We start from the raw sequence: 15446 nt of genomic DNA on the forward strand, positions 1-15446 counted from the left end.
ATAAATACATACAATACGAGATAAATAAATACAACAATAGAGTAATAATGGTAATAGAAAGAATAGTGATAATAAACAATACAAGGACAATCACAGAAATGCATAACAGGTAAGCAGAGACAACAGGGCATAACAACGTCATCCAGATGGCATCAATGGCATGTGATTAGTTAAAGCCTTTTTTCCTTTGAAGGACAGACTTGTCTTTATGACCTTACCCTACAGTATGTAACAGACATTTACAGACAACCTGAAGCTGACTTCAGATTGTACTCCAAGAGTGAGGGGCTTCATGAACATGGAACTAAACAGTCAAACCGGTCTGCTGTTTAAAATCAGTGTTGTAAAAAGAGAACGCCACATGGGTTAATTGTGGAAGATGTTTGGAGGGGACTCACTAAAAACCTGGTATCTCATGTATAAACCCACACCTACCTTAACCTCATTGGACCTGACGTGGTAAGATACCATGTTTTTAGAGAATGCCGTGTTTGGAGCAACTTTTCATATTAAAGTTACATAACTCTGAGTCTGTACCTATGCTGGGCGTCATTAGGGGTCACAAATGACAAAGGCTCCGCTGCGGCATTTTGGGTCCATGGCTTCATGTACCTTAAAAGGGTCCTAAAGGCACATAAGAACCCATGTGTCATTTACAGTATTTACAGTAGTGTATGGTCATGGAGAAGCTAGAAAAGTAAAGTGTTATGGTATTTTTCAAAAGTCATGGACATGTTCACATTATCTTTAGTAGTGTTTTCAAACGTGTATCACTGGTAGCTAGATCTGATGTTACCTTTGGGGGGATATATAAGTTACATAGCTAACCCAAATACATGTCTTGATTAACTTTACAATAGCTAAAAACAAGACATTACAACGAGTGCTTAATGTTGCTTAACGTTGACGTTAGCTAAACTGCCGCTAGCTAACGTTAAATAATGCGAAATAAATCGCAGGATACAGGAGTCCATATGATTTCCATAAAATATATTAGAAGACAAATATTAAAATAGATAGGTATCAGCTTATTGTTAGCTAGCTAACACTACCTTCACAGTCGTCGTTACGGATAGCTGGTGTCCAGGTTTTGGGGTGGACTGGCAAGTTGGATTTCCAAGGAATAACTGGGGAGAAGAATATTAGCATGGTAAGTTACAGTTAGCTAGGTTAATTTACCCTAACCGTATACATACAAGTCTAATATTTAATGTTCAAATAATCGGGGGAAAGTAAGTAGCTATTTCCATAACTCACACAGTCACCAAGTTACGTTACTATTACCGGCGTCTTCAAGTGGTCCCTCCTCAGCTTCACCTACCTTAGCAACAGTCCAGCAGTGCCGTAGCCTAGCAACTACATTGCATTGTGGGTAACGTAGTTTTCAGCGACCGCGCACACCATTCTACAGTGTCCTCTTGGAACACCATGTACCACAACCCCCTGCTTCAGGAATACTCGTGCAGGGCAGGGCAGGGCAGGGCTGAGGCTCTCGGGATGACAACGCAGCATCAGTCTGGTGGCTGGTAAAGTGGTATAGTCTCGTACCGGCAGCAGAGCCGCTCCTTTGTCCATTGTGTTGTTCAGTCGACGAGATGGGTCATCATTGCTGATCCGTTTCGGGGGAACGAACATGTCTGACGGCGGGGGAGGAGGAGACGACAACTCCGGCACCATGGAAGTGTCCGCGGCCGTGCAAACGGTCGCCGACACCTCGGTGCTGCAGAAGCACATTCGCAAACTCGTCCCGTTGCTCCTGGAAGATGGCGGCGAGGTACCTGCCTCTCTGGAAGCCGCCCTAGAGGAGAAGAGCTCCGTGGAGCAGATGAAGAAGTTTCTGTCCGATCCTCAAGTGCACACCGTTTTGGTGGAGAGAAGCTCTCTCAAAGGTTTGTCTTGTTGTCAATACATATGTGCTTATAGCGTTGGGGTTCAGCTCATTTTATATAGGCATAACGTTAGCCAATTCCCCAATAATGATATATACAGTAGCTGTTAAATTAAGACATTTTGGAATTGTTTGAGCTAGATGATATGACAGTTTCAAATATCTGGTTATTTGGTGGACCTGGAATGGATCCTCCTTGGAAATGTGTCCCCTCCACTGATTTCCATCCCTCATACATCATATTAAGCAACTGGCTTCAGTTGTGTCTTTTAGATCACCAGCTTGAAAATTACAGCATTATCACATCTCTATTTTTAACTATATTTGATTAAATTCTAAATGCTGCAATGCAGATAGCTGTGTCATTGTCTGCAGATGGGTATATGTGGGTATTTTCCAGCAGCATGTGACCTCATTTGGGATGGGGAGGGAGGAATGCAGAGGAATCATCAGATTGCACTGTCATCATGCTGCAACGTGGCCCAGTGCAAATATAGATCACATATTTACTGTGTCCCTGGCCTGGTATCTAATATTAAATAGTAATAATAATAATGACATTTGAGCTGTGTTATCAGATTAATTATGAGAGTAGTAAATAGTGAAATGCGGAGATGATTTGTTGATGGTTCAGTTTCAACACACATACTGTATGGTACAGGAGGATGTACACTATAAGCAATATACACATCTGTTTATATCAAATGATAAAGTAATCTTTTGGGGATTAACCGATTACAGATGTCACATGATAGTGTTGCACTATAATTTCCCATTTTGAGGAGAACTCTGGGTATATGTATGAGTATAGATGTGCCCCATATTGATAATATGATTGTGTTTGACTGTTTTGATGTGCGTTTTAAGTTGTGACTGGAACTATATGCTGCCCTTCTTGGCTCAGGTCTCTCTTGACAGAGATTTCAATCTCAACAAGACTAACCTGGCTAAATAAAGGTTAAAGGTGCTATAGATAACATTTCTAATGAGTAATCATTACAAAAAACAAAGAAAATAATAATAATACACCCACAGAGCTTTTTGAAAGGTGCATAATACACGTATTCATGCGATGGTTGCTTTGATGTCTTTAATTTTTTGCAATTATTTTCCTGCCACAGAGGAAGTAGGGGATGAAGGAGAGGAAGAGCGCGAGTGCATCACCTACAACATATATATCGACATCCACTACGGCATCAAGTCCAACAGGTAGAGGATGAATCTAACCACGTCTAGTGCTGCTGTCCTGAATGTAGAGGATGCATCTAACCATGTCAAGTGCTGACCTGAACAGGTAGAGGATGCATCTAACCATGTCTAGTGCTGACCTGAACAGGTAGAGGATGAATCTAACCACGTCTAGTGCTGTCCTGAATGCGCCCAAGCTTCACTCGTTGCCATGTAATAATCCATCCATGCCAAAATCAGTATTCAAGAATTTGCTTATTGGAATAATAAATTATTCCCTATGAATCAACATTCATCAGTTCTTCTCAAACAAGGACATATAGAACTTTCAGAAAACCTATCTCTACCTTACAGTATATACCTCTTTGCGCTTCTCATGGTTTTTATTTGATATATTTAATTTCTTGGTATAGGCTGCACAGGCTATTTCTTATTCATTATGCCTATGAGTGGTTTGTTTTTTATAGACTGTTTTATAAGGCTGTCATTTGTCTCTCTGTAGCATAATAATTACAATAATAAAGCCTAATGATAGCGTGTGATGAAGACATAATTAATGAATAATAACAACAACGAGAAAGTACATACGAGAGTTTTAAGTTGATGCTGTACAACGAAGAGTCTCACGTGGTCCCTGGTTCTCCCGTTTAGCCTGGCCTTCATCAAAAGGACCGCAGTGATCGATGCAGACAAGCCCATATCGACCCAGGTGCGTGTGCTGACCCTGAGCGAGGACTCTCCCTATGAGACCCTGCACTCCTTCATCAGCAACGCAGTCGCTCCCTTCTTCAAGTCCTACATCCGCGAGTCTGGCAAGGCGGATAGGTAACTTTATTATCGTGTTTTTAAATGTTTTGGTGATAACATAGATACATACTAACATAAATACATACAGGCACATACATACTAACTACTACTAACTATGATGATGATGATGATGATGATGATGATGATGATGATGATGATGATGATGATGATGATGATGATGATAATGACAATGGAGATGTCTCAGGATTACATTGATATAATACTACTATTCCTGTCTGTCCCTCTAGGGATGGGGATAAAATGGCTCCCTCCGTGGAGAAGAAGATTGCAGAGCTGGAGATGGGACTGCTCCACCTGCAGCAGAACATTGAGATCCCAGAGATCAGCCTGCTCATCCACCCCATCATCGCTAACGTAGCTAAGCAGTCCTACGAGCACGGAGACAAGCCCAAGGTCACCGACTTCGGGGACAAAGTGGAGGATCCCACTTTCCTGAACCAGCTGCAGTCTGGTGTCAACCGCTGGATCAGGGAGATTCAGAAGGTGAGAGGGGTGGTTGAAGAGGCAGGGTGGGGTAGAGACTGAAGAAGCAGGGTGGGGTAGAGACTGAAGAAGCAGGGTGGGGTAGAGACTGAAGAAGCAGGGTGGGGTAGAGACTGAAGAAGCAGGGTAGGGTAGAGACTGAAGAAGCAGGGTGGGGTAGAGACTGAAGAAGCAGGGTGGGGTAGAGACTGAAGAAGCAGGGTGGGATAGAGACTGAAGAAGCAGGGTGGGGTAGAGACTGAAGAAGCAGGGTGGGGTAGAGACTGAAGAAGCAGGGTGGGGTAGAGACTGAAGAAGCAGGGTGGGGTAGAGACTGAAGAAGCAGGGTGGGGTAGAGGCTGAAGTAGCAGGGTATGGGTGGGGTAGAGGCTGAAGTAGCAGGGTAGGGGTGGGGTAGAGGCTGAAGTAGCAGGGTAGGGGTGGGGTAGAGGCTGAAGTAGCAGGGTATGGGTGGAGGCTGAAGTAGCAGGGTAGGGGTGGGGTGGAGGCTGAAGTAGCAGGGTATGGGTGGGGTAGAGGCTGAAGTAGCAGGGTAGGGGTGGGGTAGAGGCTGAAGTAGCAGGGTATGGGTGGGGTAGAGGCTGAAGTAGCAGGGTATGGGTGGGGTAGAGGCTGAAGTAGCAGGGTATGGGTGGGGTAGAGGCTGAAGTAGCAGGGTAGGGGTGGGGTAGAGGCTGAAGTAGCAGGGTATGGGTGGGGTAGAGGCTGAAATAGCAGGGTATGGGTGGGGTAGAGGCTGAAGTAGCAGGGTATGGGTAGAGGCTGAAACATGGGGGAGAAGCCAAATCATTGTGAAAATAGCATTTGCAAATGTACACATATCCAACGACTTTTGTGTTGTTATTGCCTTTACAACAAGGAATTGTTCCTGTTACTCTTAACTCATTCAACGCCAGTCACGAGTATAGTCGGGTTAACTAGCCAACCGTTCAGCGCCAATCACGAGTATTGCACTCTATTTGAAATGGTGTAGTTTCTTTTCAGGGCTGATCTGAGCCGTGCGGGCGGGGTTTAAATACTCAGACGAGGCAGGCCTTTACAACGATGGCATGGTACACTAACCCCGCCCGCCCGTTCATGTGTAACGCTCGGTAATGTGGGACGGACCTCCACGAGCAGTATTTGGAATGGCGATCAGATAATTGGATTCTTTCTCTTGGATTACATCAGATACCAGGTAAGGACTCTATATATAAAATCTTGCGTTGATCTGATATTTCTTTCTACCCCGATCGCGGCTGTCTGTGTGTGTGTGTGTGGCTGTGTGCTGTTGAGTAGGAGGAGGTGGCGGGGGAGCGCCGCGCTCCAGGGCCCTTTTCATTCTTGCATGAGGAAGGATAATAACGATAATCTAGCGTTGATTTCAGGATGATTTGATAATCAGGCGAAAAATTACAACGTGTTTAGTGTATTCCACTAAAGGGCTATTATCGCGTCTTTTCCTGAGATTACTAAGAATCACCAAAACTATACTCATATTCAAAACGGTATAAAATGGAAATGTACAGATGAAAAAACAATCTGTTTCGTGCATGTTGACTGGAAGCAACTCACTGACAGTCGACGGGTGTATTAGACCCATAGCTATAATATAAGATATATTTTAAGTAGGGATGCTCGATATTGGCTTTTTTACCTATAACGATATTGTCCAACTCTTAATTTCCGATACCGATATCAACCGATATCAACCGATACCGATATATGCAGGGTTTCCCCCCCAAAAAACGGAATAATTTCAGGTAATTAACATTACATATCTCTTTTTGTGGAATTAACACCACATATGCATACTTTTGACAATAAATAAAATCAGAATTTGTTCTTACTTGCTTGCCTGGGTAAATAAAGGTTATAGAAATGTAAAAAAAATCAAAAGAAAATTTATTTTGAAAACCGATACCGATATTTTCCGATATCACATTTTAATGCCAATATCGGCTGATAATATCGGTAGGCCGATAATATCGGACATCCCTAATTTTAAGCACTCGCAAGTGAACAAAGCGCCCCATTGACTTACAGCACTGGCGTAATAGCGCTATTTTTTCCAACTTTATGTAATCAAATCAGAGCCATGACACTTTGTGAAATGAAACAACCAGCACATATTGTATCTTAAACCGTCTTGTGCTCTTGTCCTCCTCCTCCTAGGTGACAAAGCTGGACCGTGACCCAGCCTCAGGCACAGCCCTGCAGGAGATCAGTTTCTGGCTGAACCTGGAGCGGGCCCTCAACAGGATCCAGGAGAAGAGGGAGAGCCCCGAGGTGCTGCTCACCCTGGACATCCTGAAGCACGGCAAACGATTCCACGCCACCGTCAGCTTCGACACCGACACCGGTGAGATGTCTCTCATTAATTAATGAACCCTTTCACTGCCACACTACAGAGGGCAGTGAAAGGGTTAACCTGCTGTTGTGTGGCAGTGAAAGGGTTAACCTTTCTGTGTATTGACGCAGTGAAAGGGTTAACCGTTTGGTAGTGCGGCAGTGAAAGGGTTAAAGGAGCACGGCACCAAGAAAATGCAGCTGCTTTATAACGCTTGTTACCGTCTCACACATATCCCAAAAACGGTCTTGAACGTGACAAATATTTCATGGTCTTGATGATTTAAGTTTCATCATTCATAAACCCAACCCTTATCTTAACCATAACCTTAACCTCAGTGGAGACCTTATGTCCCAGCCAAACCGAAAATAGAGACGAACAACTTATTTATTTTGTGTTCATAGATTTTCAAGGATATATTGCGGTTTTGTGACCACCTCATTTCACTGAGATGTACTTAATACTTCCTGGAATATGTGACATTATACATTCCTACTCTTTACAGTTTATAGTTCTGAGATATGTGTGAGGTCATAGCCATAATGAATCAACTTGTTTTTTGTTGGAGGGTTGCTTTAAATCTCAAAACTGTGAACATCAAAATTCACTAATCACTTACTAGTCACTTACTTTTGATCTCTACTCATAAACATTTGACAAACATTACATTACAAGTACAACATATTTGAGGTTTATCTTCTGTCCTCCTCTCTCAGGTCTGAAGCAGGCAGTGGAGACAGTCAACGACTACAATCCCCTCATGAAGGACTTCCCTCTCAACGACCTGCTGTCGGCCACAGAGCTGGACAAGATCCGCCAGGCGCTGGTGGCCATTTTCACCCACCTGAAGAAGATCAGGAACACCAAGTACCCCATCCAGAGAGCCCTGAGGCTGGTGGAGGCCATCTCCAGGGACCTGAGCTCCCAGCTGCTGAAGGTGCTGGGCACCAGGAAGCTCATGCACGTCGCCTACGAGGAGTTTGAGAAGGTCTGTCTGTCTGTCTGTCTGCCTGCCTCTCTGATTGATTGATTGATTGATTGATTGATTGACTTTTGGCTGTACTAAATAACATTGACTAATTTACCCATCCACATGTGTGGTTGTGTGTGTGTGCAGGTGATGGTGGCCTGCTTCGAGGTGTTCCAGACGTGGGAGGATGAGTACGAGAAGCTGCAGGTTCTCCTGAGGGACATCGTGAAGCGGAAGCGAGAGGAGAACCTGAAGATGGTGTGGCGCCTCAGCCCCGCCCACAGGAAGCTCCAAGCGCGTCTGGACCACATGAGGCGCTTCAGGAGGCAGCACGAGCAGCTGAGGGCCGTCATCGTCCGCGTGCTCAGACCTCAGGTAGGACACTCAGACCTCAGGTAGAACACTCAGACCTCAGGTAGGACACTCAGACCTCAGGTAGAACACTCAGACCTCAGGTAGAACACTCAGACCTCAGGTAGAACACTCAGACCTCAGGTAGGACACTCAGACCTCAGGTAGGACTCTCAGGCCTCAGGTAGGACACTCAGGGCTCAGGTAGGACACTCAGGTAGGACACTCAGACCTCAGGTAGAACACTCAGACCTCAGGTAGAACACTCAGGTAGAACACTCAGGCCTCAGGTAGGACACTCAGACCTCAGGTAGGACACTCAGACCTCAGGTAGAACACTCAGACCTCAGGTAGGACACTCAGACCTCAGGTAGGACACTCAGGTAGGACACTCAGACCTCAGGTAGAACACTCAGACCTCAGGTAGGACACTCAGACCTCAGGTAGGACACTCAGGTAGGACACTCAGGCCTCAGGTAGGACACTCAGGTAGGACACTCAGACCTCAGGTAGGACACTCAGGTAGGACACTCAGGTCTCAGGTAGGACACTCAGGTAGGACACTCAGGCCTCAGGTAGGACACTCAGGCCTCAGGGAGGACACTCAGACCTCAGGTAGGACACTCAGCCCTCAGGTAGGACACTCAGGTAGGACACTCAGGTAGGACACTCAGGTAGGACACTCAGGTAGGACACTCAGACCTCAGGTAGGACACTCAGGTAGGACACTCAGGTAGGACACTCAGGTAGGACACTCAGACCTCAGGTAGGACACTCAGACCTCAGGTAGGACACTCAGGTAGGACACTCAGGTAGGACACTCAGACCTCAGGTAGGACACTCAGACCTCAGGTAGGACACTCAGACCTTCTTTTTAGATATTGGTCTAAATTACAGCCACACTGTCCCTTCTTAGTCAAGGGATCGTTTTCGCATTTTTCTTTTTATACCAAATGAGTTTCCTGGAAAATGTCTGGCATCGCAATAATATATAAAAAAAAAATATTTGGTCTTCTTAATTAAGCACTCGATTTGAAGAAGATTCTGCATTATTACAATAATTTCAAAAAGGGCAATTATGTGGGAAATGCAATTTAGCAGATTTGTCGATCAAATAGACTGAAATCTTGAGTATATAAGTACATCCCATTCCACAGCACACCAGCGTACTTCACCAGTATCTACTTATTAAATACTTCCAAAAAGGTATTTTCTAGAGCTACATACTTTATAATTAGGTCTCTTGTCTTGTCCACTCTGTCTTCTGTCTCTAGGTGTCTGTTGTCCCCCAGCATGCACCAGGAGAGACTGTAGAGCCCCAGGACATGAAGGTGGCTGAAGTCCTGTTTGACGCTGCTGATGCCAACGCCATCGAGGAGGTCAACCTGGCGTACGAGAACGTGAAAGAGGTGGACGGCCTGGACGTGTCCAAGGAGGGCATGGAGGCCTGGGAGGCCGCCATGAAGCGCTACGACGAGCGCATCGACCGCGTCGAGACCCGCATCACCGCGCGGCTGCGCGACCAGCTGGGGACCGCCAAGAACGCCAACGAGATGTTCCGCATCTTCTCCCGCTTCAACGCCCTCTTCGTGCGGCCGCACATCCGCGGCGCCATCCGTGAGTACCAGACGCAGCTCATCCAGCGCGTGAAGGACGACATCGAGTCCCTCCACGACAAGTTCAAGGTGCAGTACCCTCAGAGTCAGGCGTGCAAGATGAGCCACGTGCGCGACCTGCCGCCGGTGTCCGGCTCCATCATCTGGGCCAAGCAGATCGACCGGCAGCTGACCGCCTACATGAAGAGGGTGGAGGACGTCCTGGGGAAGGGCTGGGAGAACCACGTGGAGGGGCTGAAGCTGAAGCAGGACGGGGACAGCTTCAGGGCCAAACTCAACACGCAGGAGATCTTTGACGACTGGGCTCGCAAGGTACAGTTGACGACGTAAACGTTCAAAAGGGACCGTTTCCTGTCGCAGTGTTTGCTAATATCAATAGCTGATGGGAAATAAACTTGGGTTGACCCAAGTGTTCCACTAGAAATGCAATTCCAATGTTTTGGATTCATTTTACTTCCCCATTTATTTTCATTATGTTAATGTTAATATTATGTTCTGTTGATAATGAGCTAGTTTTCATTGCTTCTTTTGTCCACTCCTATTTTCAAATGTATCTCTTCTCTAAATCAGGTCCAGCAGCGTAACCTCGGCGTGTCCGGTCGCATCTTCACCATAGAGAGCACCCGCGCCCGCGGACGCACAGGAACCATGCTCAAGCTCAAAGTCAACTTCCTCCCGGAGATCATCACCCTGTCCAAGGAGGTCCGCAACCTCAAGTGGCTGAGCTTCCGCGTCCCGCTGGCCATCGTCAACAAGGCCCACCAGGCCAACCAGCTCTACCCTTTCGCCATCTCTCTGATCGAGAGCGTGCGCACCTACGAGCGCACCTGTGAGAAGGTGGAGGAGAGGTCCTCCATCTCCCTGCTGGTGGCCGGGCTGAAGAAGGAGGTCCAGGCTCTGATCACCGAAGGCATCGCCCTGGTCTGGGAGTCCTACAAGCTGGACCCCTACGTCCAGAGGCTGGCCGAGACGGTCTTCAACTTCCAGGAGAAGGTCAGTGGTCCGGGTGAAATCCACACGAGGGATTAGAGTCAGTGTTTCCCACGCTTACCACAAATAGATCTGAACTGATACAATAACACATAACGTCTCGTCTCGCATGTACACAGTTCTTTCCACTGCACTAACTGCTTATATTAAGCATCACAGCTTGCCACCACCCATTAGTAGAAAGCTTAGGACTCACAACTAAATTTCGTACGCTCCCAGGTTTAATGAAAAAAGTTACAACATTCATGATTTCTTGGACTCGGCACCTACTAAACTACAAAACAAAGTTGACCCAAACCACGGATAAGCTAAGAACATGTGGGAAACACTACACTCCAGAGATGTAGTTGGACTTGATAAACCCGAATACATTTTTGTATAAAGAAAAAGTCAACTTATTGGTTAGGCCCAAACATACACGCAGTGTACAAACAGGACTGAACAGGAACCATGTTATTGTACCGAATAAACATTGTTCTTGAGTTCTCATCCATAACATACACAGTCACACCTCTTTCCCTCCCTTCGCTCCCCACCTGGTCCTCCAGGTGGACGACCTCCTTCTGATCGAGGAGAAGATCGACCTGGAGGTCCGCTCTCTGGACACCTGCCTGTACGAACACAAGACCTTCTCCGAGATCCTCAACCGCGTCCAGAAGGCCGTGGATGACCTCAACCTGCACTCCTACTCCAACCTCCCCATCTGGGTCAACAAGCTGGACATCGAGGTCCGGGGCCGCGCGTTATCACCTGTTTGATAGGGATGGTTCATATCTTACATGTCACACCATATTATCAACTGTTTGATAGGGATGATTCATATTATCACCTGTTTGATAGGGATGGTTCATATCTTACATGTCACACCATGTGATCAACTGTTTGATAGGGATGATTCATATCTGACATTATCAACTGTTTGATAGGGATGATTCATATCTTACATTATCAACTGTCTGATAGGGATGATTCATATCTTACATTATCAACTGTCTGATAGGGATGATTCATATCTTACATTATCAACTGTCTGATAGGGATTATTCATATCTTACATTATCAACTGTCTGATAGGGATGATTCATATCTTACATTATCAACTGTCTGATAGGGATGATTCATATCTTACATTATCAACTGTTTGATAGGGATGATTCATATCTTACATGTCACACCATATTATCAACTGTTTGATAGGGATGATTCATATCTTACATTATCAACTGTTTGATAGGGATGATTCATATCTTACATTATCAACTGTTTGATAGGGATGATTCATATCTTACTTTATCAACTGTTTGATAGGGATGATTCATATCTTACATTATCAACTGTTTGATAGGGATGATTCATATCTTACATTATCAACTGTTTGATAGGGATGATTCATATCTTACATGTCACACCATATTTCAAGGCATACCGTCAAGGATTTTGCAATACTGTCATCAACAATATACATTTCATTTGATTGAATATACATATAAATTGCACACTGATGGAGATTGGATAAGGAAATACGACTTTCAATTAAGTAACCATTACAGTTGCATTACAAGAAAAATACATCAAGTACCGGTAGATAATTTCTTTGCTTTGGCAGTAGATATTCTGTGTTGATGGATCCACGTGTGGCTCGCCTGTGTGGGTTTGAAACGTGATTGACCCTTTTCCTTTTGTCGTTCTCTCGTCCCACCCTGTAGATCGAGCGTATCCTGGGCGAGCGTCTGCAGGCCGGCCTGAGGGCCTGGACCCAGGTGCTGCGAGGACAGAACGAGGACAAGGCCGACGTGGACATGGACACTGAAGCTCCACAAGTCAGCCACAAGCCTGGAGGGGAGCCCAAGATCAAGGTGAGCAGTATCTATGTGTTAATGTTGTCTTGTATTTCATTATCTATGAGTTAATGTTGTCTTGTATTTCATTATCTATGAGTTAATGTTGTCTTGTATTTCATTATCTATGAGTTAATGTTGTCTTGTATTTCATTATCTATGTGTTAATGTTGTCTTGTATTTCATTATCTATGTGTTAATGGTGACCTTGTGGTAATCCTAATAAATTAAATATTACATTTCAATAATAATAATAATTAGGGATGTCCGATATTATCGGCCTACCGATATTATCGGCCGATATTGGCATTAAAATGTGATATCGGAAAATATCGGTATCGGTTTAAAAAAAAACATTTTCTTTTTCTTTTTTTTACATTTATTTAACCTTTATTTACCCAGGCAAGCAAGTAAGAACAAATTCTGATTTTATTTATTGTCAAAAGTATGCATAATGTTGTGTTAATTCCACGACAAGAGATATGTAATGTTAATTACCTGAAATTATTTCGTTTTTTGGGGGGGGGAAACCCTGCATATATCGGTATCGGTTGATATTGGTATAGGAAATTAAGAGTTGGACAATATCGGTATATCGGTATCGGTAAAAAAGCCAATATCGAACATCCCTAATAATAATAATAATAATAATACATACAATGATACATTTCTGTTTTCCAGAACGTGGTGCACGAGCTGAGGATCACCAACCAGGTGATCTACCTGAACCCTCCCATCGAAGACTGTCGCTACAAGCTCCACCAGGAGATGTTCGCCTGGCAGATGGTCATCCTCTCCCTGCCCAGGATCCAGAGCCAGAGATACCAGGTACAGACAGCTTTTCAGACTCTGTTAGATAACGCAGATGGCTGGATGGGGTTGTATTTCAAATCAAATCAAATGTATTTGTAAGTCCCGACAACACACGTTAATGTCCCCATGGGCCGGACACGTCTTCTTTAACACTTTCGATGCCACGCCATGTTTTCCTTTTTACCCCCTTGATGCCCAAACCTACTCCAATGTTAATTTAATATCGCCTAATCTATGTTTTAAATTATGTGTCTAATCTGCCCGTCGCTTATCAAAGACTCATTTTCCAGTCAACATTGTCAAGGCAGATTGTTTTTTTATCGCTTCATTTCTGTTTGATAGCATTTTGAAAATCACTCGTTTTAGCGGAAAAAACAACCCTATGATGATAATCGTCTTTTACTGGAATATTCCAGAACGTTGTCATTTGTCGGCCTATTTATGAATCGGTTTATTCCAATTTCCGATCGCCATTCGAAAAAATCGATAATTGTATTGATTTTTTAAACGATAAATCTCGTGATGGGCATTCAACGGTCGGGGGGTAAACCCGAGAAATCTCGGGTGTGGCATCCAAAGTGTTAAACAAGTCAAGAAGAAACATCACAATAAGTCAAGAACAAAAAAAAACACCATGAAGTCCAAAATGTTTTGAATAAATTAATGCAACACTCCCAGACAAGGTAAGGAAAAACTCACCACAAAAAGCACCACAGGCAATGTGGAGGGGAGAAACCTTAGAAGGGCCGTTCAAGGGGGGGATCTACCTTCTTAGATGTCGGTGATAGTAGTGTTGCTATAAAACAGGCGAACAGTTGGTAAGCATGTACATATGTGTAATGAAACACAAATAAGTACATGCAATAGCAACTGGGGTACATAAGAACATGTTGAAAGATTTGAAATAGAACTGATGACGGATCCATTTGAGGTATGGGGGCGGCGTAGAGAGGTAATTAGGGTTAGGCTTAGGGTTCATTTTTAGACTCCGTCAAATAATGCAGATGGATGAATGGGTACATGATGGCATGTCGGAAACACACTTTTACCAATTTGTTGATTAAATCAACGAATCGACTAGTCGACAAAGTTCTATGACTATTGGTTGACTAATTACTTCTTTAGCGGAGGACAGCACCGGTTCTATCCAGATGTCTTGTTGAATTAAGTGATTGAGAGACAAATCTATCACAGATGGATGAACGGTAGGATGCTTCTGTTGTGCTTCTGAGTGGTGTTTAGATTCATCTAAGCGTCTCTATCTTCCGACCCCCAGGTGGGCGTCCACTACGAGCTGTCGGAGGAGGAGAAGTTCTACAGGAACGCTCTGACCAGGATGCCTGATGGTCCTTCTGCTCTGGACGAGGCCTACAACGCGGTCAAAGACAACGTCAGCGAGGTGGAGCAGTACGTCAAGGTAGGCAACCGTGTCCCACGATACAAATAGACAATAATTGTTACGTCAAATAAGTCTTTTCGATGTTGTCAAAGTAGTTACAGCTACAAATGTATAAACATTGATTTGTTGAAATGTTGAAATCATTGTTCATTGCTCCTTTTGTTTTCTATTTCTCCTCCTTAGTGTATATTTATCATATACACAGATAACACAGTATCATCCTGTTGTGGAATATTTTAAATTAGCCAAACAGTGAAACTGTAGAAATTCAGATGAGTCAAATTGTATCAAAAATAAAACATAGTTTATTTCTGTTTCTGTGGCCATAGAAAGAGTATCCTCAGTTTACAATCAGAGAGACAAGTGTACACACAAGCGTCTGACCAGAAAGTGAGAAAGAGCTCTGGTCAGACTTACAATTAAGTACAAAGTTGACATGACATCAAACGATGAACAGATATGACAAGAAAGGTAAACAAAAATGAACAAAGATGAGAAAATGAAAACAAAAGATGGGTTTTAGGGGGTTTTGTCATGTCTCACACAAGACTGGAGACAAGGCCAAATGTCATATCTCCTGGGCCTTGGCTGTTGTTTTAAGAACACTTTTAAGACCGTCGCCCTAGTGTCTGAGCTGTATACGTTAACCATACTAACCAGTGTGCGATCCATAGCATCATCTTTGGGTGAGCCCCGTCGTCGGGGGGGGGGGGGGGGGGTGCGCGGCGCGCCTCTCAGCAGAAAAAAACTCAG

General features: G+C 44.3%; 1 protein-coding gene across 1 annotated transcript in view; it reads left to right on the forward strand.

The window, feature by feature from the left end:
• Positions 1–1633: 1633 nt before the first annotated feature.
• The window catches only part of LOC311240163 (cytoplasmic dynein 1 heavy chain 1), a gene marked incomplete at both ends in the record, with an annotated part of 161618 nt that continues 147805 nt past the window's right edge, over positions 1634–15446 (forward strand). Inside the window, 13 exons of the mRNA XM_084328703.1 lie at positions 1634–1889; positions 3010–3097; positions 3728–3901; positions 4132–4387; positions 6542–6728; positions 7433–7704; positions 7834–8061; positions 9312–9965; positions 10224–10646; positions 11192–11371; positions 12350–12499; positions 13163–13309; positions 14571–14711. Coding sequence (XP_084184829.1) covers positions 1634–1889; positions 3010–3097; positions 3728–3901; positions 4132–4387; positions 6542–6728; positions 7433–7704; positions 7834–8061; positions 9312–9965; positions 10224–10646; positions 11192–11371; positions 12350–12499; positions 13163–13309; positions 14571–14711 — 3156 coding nt within the window. The remainder of the gene's footprint in view (positions 1890–3009; positions 3098–3727; positions 3902–4131; positions 4388–6541; positions 6729–7432; positions 7705–7833; positions 8062–9311; positions 9966–10223; positions 10647–11191; positions 11372–12349; positions 12500–13162; positions 13310–14570; positions 14712–15446) is intronic.

Source organism: Notolepis coatsorum, assembly GCF_963971535.1.
Source record: "Notolepis coatsorum genome assembly, chromosome: 14".
In the NCBI taxonomy this organism is placed as follows: domain Eukaryota; kingdom Metazoa; phylum Chordata; class Actinopteri; order Aulopiformes; family Paralepididae; genus Notolepis; species Notolepis coatsorum.